This window comes from Tachyglossus aculeatus, chromosome 7, assembly GCF_015852505.1.
Source record: "Tachyglossus aculeatus isolate mTacAcu1 chromosome 7, mTacAcu1.pri, whole genome shotgun sequence".
Taxonomy (NCBI): Eukaryota; Metazoa; Chordata; class Mammalia; order Monotremata; family Tachyglossidae; genus Tachyglossus; species Tachyglossus aculeatus.
In genome coordinates this window covers 38,920,922-38,928,653 of record NC_052072.1, presented here as the reverse complement: position 1 = coordinate 38,928,653, position 7,732 = coordinate 38,920,922, and the positions used below count along the sequence as shown (strand labels likewise).

The window sequence follows — 7,732 nt, the reverse complement described above, 5'->3', positions numbered from 1 at the left end:
AAGCCCAAAGCTCGTCCTCTAGACTGCAAGCTTGTTGGGGGCAGGGAACGTGTCTATCAACACTGTTATATTGTACTCTCCTAAGCACTTAGTACAGAGTTCTGGACACAGTGTGTACTCGATAAATATGACCGACTGATGCAATCCCTTCCAATCGACTTTTCCAAAGCTGGACCAGGTGGAGACCTCTAGAACTTAAGCTCGTAATGGTCAGGGAACATGTTTTCCAACTTTGTCATACTTTACTCACCCAAGCACTTAGTACAGTGTCCCGCACACAGTAAGCACTCAATAAATACCAATGATTGATCGATTGATTGAGGCGGAGAGAGTTCAAGGAAGGTGCATAGGAGATCTTGGTTTTTATCCAGCTCTGCCCATGACCTGCAGCTCTGTGACCTTGGGCTAGTCATTTAATGTCTCAGGGCTGCAGATCTTTCATCTGAAAAATGGTGATACTATCTGCTTCTCCCTACCTCATAGGAGTGTGGTAAAATATCAATCAATGGTATTTATTGAACGCTTACCATGTGCAGAGCACTGTACATAGTGCTTGGGAGAATACAATACCGCGGAATTAGCGGACAAGTTTCCTACCCATAATGAGTTTACAGTCTAGAGGGGGAGGTGAGATAATTGATTTAAAAAACTTTGGAAAAATAAAATCTGCGATACAAATTCACAGAAGGAGTTTGGATCAGGAATGATATGGATCAGATGCAAATGAGATACTTAAAAACGAAAAGGCCTCTCTATATTTAGCATCATGCTAATACTTTCGGTGCCTTGTATGCACCTCAAAAGCTGTTTATAAAAATTATTTGTATTTTTTAAGTAACCAGCAATTTTGAGAATAAATAGACAGCCTCTTTGTAGTCTTTATTCCAATAAAGGTTAATATTTACACTTCACCAGACTCTTTCCAGGAAAAGGATTATTCAGTTTTAACATATAGAATAGATGCTCTTTTAAATCATCTATGTACAAACCATTGTGCACATGTAATTTAAAGTGAAATTATGTGTAAAGACATTGAATAAAGCAACCAAGATATGACTCTGCTTTTTGAATGTTTAATGAAGCATATGATGAGATGAAATGCTAAGAAAATCTCCAAGACCAGAATGCATTTAAAATATACCTAAAATACTAATGATTATTGCCTTATCATTAAGAATAACTAGCGAGAGATCACTTGACTCCAACACCCACAAAGCGATTGCTTGCTTAGTCACGATTCAATTTCAGGAAAAATGGAGTGACACGGTGGAAATATTTAGTAAAAAGAAGGATGATTGGCAACAGGCTTCCTTCCACTCCCCTTCAATCCACCTTTTTACAATTTAGGATTTTGATGAAGCCTGACTGCATTTGTTTGCATAAATGTTGCTTTTCCTCCTGCTTTTCAATTCTGTTAGTGGTTTTTCCTAGATTATAGATTCAAATAAATGTAGTCAAGCAAAGCTGAACCCAATACAATAAAGCTCCCTCTGATATCTTGGCATTTGTTGCCAATGCACAGAGAGACTTTCTTTCCCCAGCCAGGCACGAGTGAGAGCCGGGTGGTTTCCAGAGCTAAATTAACAAGTCACTGGTGTCTGTTTTTTTTTTTTTGGAAGCCCCATCCGTTGAGTGAGGTTGCAGAGAGTTCTGAAGAGAACCACCTCGTTTGTAGGGGAAGGGGTTAGATCAGAAGACCTACTAGCTCTTTCCATTTCACTTGAGGTAGTGCAGGGAGAAGGGAACAAAGGCAAATCTGCTGTGAAATAGACTCTTGAAAACCTTTTCACCTGCCCATTTGGGATTATAAAGTTACGTGGAGGGAAAATTCACTGTCTCAAAGTCTGTGCCACCTAAAGTGCTGGTGTTATCGGCTTCTCTCAATGGTGTTTTCTGACAGAAGTAAGTGGCCGGTGGGGTTTCCCTCCGAACGCTAGAGTCATAGCTACCCAGTTGTCCCTTTGGGATTTTCTCCTTGTTCCTCTTTGTATCTGACCCTAGGATAGTGAGAAGTGGCATGGCCCAGTGGAAAGAGCCCGGGCTTTGGAGTCAGAGGTCATGGGTTCGAATCCCCGCTCCCCCACATGTCTGCTGTGTGACCTTGGGAAAGTCACTTAGCTTCTCTGAGCCTCAGCTCCCTCATCTGTAAAATGGGGGTTAAGACTGTGAGCCCCACGTGGGACAACTTGATCACCTTGTAACCTCCCCAGCGCTTAGAACAGTGCTCTGCACATAGTAAGCGTTTAACAAATGCCATTATTATTATTATTATTAAATAACATAATTAATATTATAGCATTTTGTTTTCATATATTTCTTAATAATAATAATGATGGTATTTGTTAAGCACTTACTTATGTGCCATGCACTGTACTAAGTGCTGGGGTAGATACAAGCAAATCGGGTTGGACACCATCGCTGTCCCATGTGGGGCTCCAGTCACAATCCCCATTTTACAGATGAGGTAACCAAGGCTCAGAGAAGTGAAGTGACTTGCCCAAGGTGACATAGCAGACCAATGGCACAGCCAGGGATAGAACCATGACCTTCTGACTCCCAGGACATGCTCTAGCCATTATGTCATGCTGCTTTTTTCCTTATCTTATGAAAAACATGACACAGTTGTAGACATTCATATCCTTTCAATTTATGTACTTGACTATTCAGGCACTACTTTATATAATTGTCCCTCTTTTCATTATTTTTTTTCCTGAAAGCTGTCTATAATTTTGTCTGCCTCCTCCATTTAGAATGTAAGCTCCCTGAGGGCAGGGATTTTATCTTTAACCTGTACTGTACAAAGTACAAGGATAAACTGATGAGGTTGAGGTATTTTCTCTTCTTCACTCTCAATACACAAATAAATTTATTTGCTGCCGGTTGTAATAATTGACAAAGTAAACCAATTGTACCATTCAGACCCTCTGGAAATACCTGTGAGTCTTTGGTCCTGGTTTTCCAGCCATCGATGGCTTTTATTTGAGAAAGTGTCTATCAAATTTTCCCCCACTCCTCAAAAAAGAAAGTGAACCAAGCCAAAATATCACTTTCAGCACCCATTCCAAAGCTACCTTCTTGGGTTTGCTTCCAAGGCCCAGATATTTTCTAGAGCTGGAATCTGGCTTTGAAACACAGTCTAATACCAAATTGGATCCCACAGTAATATTAATACCTCATGGGGAGAGGGAATCATTCATAACTGGTAATTAATGACTGGAAAGTCTTTGGCAAATATGACGTTGTTAAGGTTTGGCAAAATGAAATAAGGGCTAAACCATCTGTTACTAGATAAAAATAGATCTGAACTCTAGCTCAGCCGTCCGCCAAATGTTAGGTCATTTGGTTGTCTTCACACCAAGATTCAACTAACCTTCCACTATAACACTTGTGAGTGTGTGTCTGTGTGTTTTGTGTGTGTGTGTGTGTGTGTGTGTGTGTGTGTGTGTGTGTCTGTGTCTGAGCATGTGTGTTTCTCAATCAGCAAAAAGTCTTGGACTGATTGAGCACTTGAGGATCAGAACCCAGGAAACTACAGAGGAAGTTGAGGAAATTCCAGAGGTGCATTCTGACACCCCAAAATCCACATCTTTCACCTCTGGAGATGATGACCCCAGTGGGAGAAGAAGTGGTTCGGAAGAGCAGTTTTCGCCTCATTAACAGGTTTGCTCAGAGGTCTTCAGCTTGACTAGTCAAGATTCCCAACGCTGTACTATTTGACTCTCCAACAATAAGATATAAGAAATACCTACATGCCATATCCATAGAAGGAAAACCATTTCAAAGGAGAAACAGGTGAGAGAGGAAAAGGGAGCAGACTGCATGATAAAAAGCAAGTAAATAGTATTTCTCTCCATTCCTGCCCTTGCTGCCACTGGGTTTCTAAAGAAGAAAGCTGGTTAACCAGGCCAGATGTTTCACTGTGTCACTACCTGAACACCCGACTACTGGAGCTGAGTCTATATGTAGCAGATGAGAGGCATGTGCAGGAAAAGTTCTTACTGAAATGAAGCCAGTTCTTTCCACGATGAATCATCCGTTCACACTGCACGCACCACCATCTGTGAGTACCCCGGCATCCAGAAACAATAGTCCTGGGTTAGGATGAAAGACCCTTGAGCACCAACTTAAATTCTCAGTTGAACAGAATAAATGGATTTAAATGGGACAAAAATAAAGAGGGGGGGAAAGTTTCACTGTTTTATTTTTTCTTTTCCAGTTGCAAATTAGAAAAGGAAAATTGGCAATTGTTTTGTCTCCAGGAGCCACATTTCATTTTTTCAATCTTTTCCAGCATTCTGACCAAGTCGAAGGAGGGAGGTAAAAATACTTCAGCCATTGATGGCACCGATTGCAGTTTCTCTAAAACCAGAAAACTCACCCAGTCCTCTGTCATGGATAATGAGGGGTCAATCTGGCTGTTGCTTTTTGTGGAGCAAAGAGAGACAACTGCATCAAAATTGCAGCCCTTCAGGACATCAGCAATCTTAAGAGATCCTTGGAAATACTTGGGATCCCCGATTGAGAAGGATTTTCATCGAATGTATTGGGTTTTTAATCCAGCCTTCTGAACAGAGAGATTAAGAGGGGAAAGTCATTCTGAGCTAAAAACTCAGGACCCAGTTGGGCCTGGGGGCAGATCAGGGAAATGAATCTTCTCCACTGTACCCCATTCAAACTGTCATTTTGATTGACCCATTTGACAACTCCAGCTATGTGATCCAAGAGTGACCAGATGAGCTACTGTGTGGAGGAGAGGATCACGGGAACTCTTGGCGGCCCATCCCTTTCATTTTTGTGCCTCTCAGACTGAATGGGTTTAGGATAAAACAATCCACTGGATTTCCGTGCCCTGAGAGGTGGCCCGAGAGAGAGACAGACAGAGAGACAGAGAGAGAGAAAGAGGGAGAAGGAGGAGGAGGAAGATCTGGAGGCGGGTGGAAGATTGCTGAGTTCCCTTCAGGTGCCCGTTGGCCGAACAGCTCTAGGGATGCTGCTCCCCATGCTAACATTCGTTTGGTCCCTTCATTTGCATCAGGACGGCGTGGCTCCTCTTCTTGCAGCAAAAGCAGCAGATACAGGCTGCCAGGGAGCAGGCCAGGGCAATGCACCCAATGACGATGGCAGCAATCGCCAACCCGCTCTGAGCCCGGGTCATGCCCCAAGCCCCGCGATCCCCGGTCGTGTAGATGGTGGTCAGGTCCGTCTCGGCCTCCGAAACAGTCGTGAACTGCGTCGTGTAGGAGACGGCCGTTGTGTCGGGATACTTGGGCGTGTCGGTGAGGACCGTGCTGCCGGGGGTGCTGGGCACAATCATCTCCACGTTGATGATGATGATGGACTGGCCCCTGGCCGTAGCCGGGCTGTAGCAGACCGGGAGGTCTTCGGTCCCCAGCCTGAGCCTGTTGACCATGAGCCAGTTCCTCAGAGGAATGATGCCCGAGTCGCACCTCCAGGGGTTGTCGTACAACCGGATTTCAGTCAGGTGGCTCAGGTTGTCGAACATGCCCAGTGGGAGGTTCTCCAACTGGTTGTTCTGCAGCTGGAGGGTCAAGAGGCCGTTGATATTGGCAAACAGGTTCCCGGGAAGGAACCGCAGCCTGTTGTTCTGCAGGGAGATGTTTTGAAGGTTGGTCAACATGCGGAAGACGCCTCCATCCAGATTCTGGAGCGCGTTGGTGTGGAGGGAGAGCTCCCGGAGCTCCGACAGGCCGTTGAAAGCCCCCGGCGAGATGAAGCTGATCTGGTTCCGGCTGAGGATCAGCACCTGCAGCTGGGACAGGCTGCTGAAGGCGTTGTCCGGGATGGACGAGATGTGGTTGTCGTACAGCCACAGCTCCCGGAGGTTGTGCATGGGCCCGAACACCCCCGGCCCGATCTCCTTCAGGGAGTTCCCAAAGAGGGTCAGCCTGTTGAGCTCCGGGAGGTTCAGGAAGATTCCCTGGGGTAGGGAGGAGATTTGGTTGTTGGACAGATAGAGCCTTTGTAAGTTCCGGTTGTTGTGGAAGAGGCCGGGGGAGAGCTGCCCGAGCTGATTCTGCTGGAGCGCTAGCTCCTGGAGGTCTCCCAGCCCATCGAACATCCCCATGGGGATCTCGGTGATCCTGTTCTCATACAGGCGGAGGACCTGGAGTTTGCCGAGATGCTGGAAGACTCTGGGAGACAGGTGAGAGAGGCTGTTCTTCCCCAGGTTCAGCTTGGTGAGCCCACCGCAGTGGTCGAAGACCCCGTCGGGAATGTACTCCAGGTTGTTGCCATGGAGCTGGAGCTCCTTGAGGTTGCTAAAATGAGAAAACTGGGTGGGGTGGATCTGCAGGAGCTGGTTGCTTGAGAGCAGGAGGGACTCCAGGTTCCCCAGGTTTTGGAAGAGGCCGTTGGGGAGCATCTGGAGCTTGTTGTTGGAGAGGCTGAGGTACCTCAGAGAGCCCAAGTTGCGGAAGGCCCCCGGCATGATCTGCGACAGCTCATTCTTCTCGATCCGCAGGGCGATGAGGGCCGAGATGTTCAGGAAAGGGGACTCTGTTAGCTCGGTGATGTGCGTGTTGAGAATCTGCAGGCTCATGGCATTCCATGGCAGAGGGGAGGGAACTTGTATAATTCTGGCTCCAGTACATTCCACTTGGGAAGTTTTGGAGCAAGTGCATTCCGTTGGGCAGTAATAGGCGGCCCCCAAGCCGATGGCTTGTAAGCCGACGAGTAAGGAAACATAGTGCTTCAGCTCCATGGCATCTGATGGGGACAGAGAGAAAACAAACACAGAGAACGTTACTTAATCATCGGGGTGCAATCCACTTTTAGAACATCAATTTGGGACCGGGGGTCAAGCCCAGAGGATTGATTTGGGGTTTTGGAGGGGGTTTTTCCCCCTCACTCTACCTGAAAATGAGCTCAGAGGACTTTGGAATGAAACTAGCCGCAATGGGTTCTGAAACTTGGGGAGGAGTAGGAAGATCAGACTGGAACAGCAGACAAATGTTTGAGTCATTGGAGGGTTCTGCTCAACAAAATCCACGGTCCTACTGCAGAGTAATGATTTCAGTTGAATCGCTTTCTATATGCTCTTTTATTTAACCCCTTTATATGCTATTTATTCTGAATAGTTTATCCAAGCATCCTCCATAGTAAAAAGAAAACGTCTACACCACTTCCTGTTTTGCTGGAAGGAGTACTGTTGTGGTTAGATCAGGCGACTGAAAGCCATAACTCCTAGATTCTATTCCGAGTTCTTCTGGTGGCCAACATACAAATTAGGGAAGCATCCTTTTTCCAAATAGGGGCAATAATAGCCTCACCACAGAGGTTCCTGTTTTAAAAGTCCTGCAAAAGAGGATCCCTTCTCTCTGCAACCCATTTTAACGTGTAACAACCAGGAAATTCTTATTTACGTATAATCTAAATCTTTCCTACTGCAGCTTAAATCCATCTCCTATTATTCTGACAGTAGAATTAAAAATTATGTTCAAGGTGTGAGGAACAGGAGGAGGGAAAAAGATATGACTCCAAGGAAAGAGAGGGATCAGAGGCCCAGCTTATTCAAAAATGGAAAGTCAAACTCCACTACTAACTGCAGAGTTTCCTTTGCTCTACTCTTATGGATTGATGGGCATGCCTTTAACCCAACTGGCTCACAAATACTAACCAGCTAAATACATCTTGGGCCATGGAAATTTGGACTGGCTCATCTTGAGGGTTGTGGTGGAGGCACTTACAGTACAGTCCTCTGCACACAGTAAGT

At 45.7% G+C, this 7,732-nt stretch overlaps 1 protein-coding gene across 1 annotated transcript; it reads right to left on the bottom strand.

The window, feature by feature from the left end:
- Positions 1-5,002: 5,002 nt before the first annotated feature.
- Positions 5,003-6,721, bottom strand: LRRC15 (leucine rich repeat containing 15). The gene has a single exon (XM_038749790.1). The coding sequence runs from the start codon at positions 6,719-6,721 to the stop codon at positions 5,003-5,005; it is 1,719 nt and encodes a 572-aa protein (XP_038605718.1).
- Between the last annotated feature and the right edge of the window lie 1,011 nt (positions 6,722-7,732).

Excerpts from the sequence above, each read along its gene's own strand:
- LRRC15 (XM_038749790.1), bottom strand. The coding sequence starts at position 6,721 with ATGGAGCTGAAGCACTATGTTTCCTTACTCGTCGGCTTACAAGCCATC.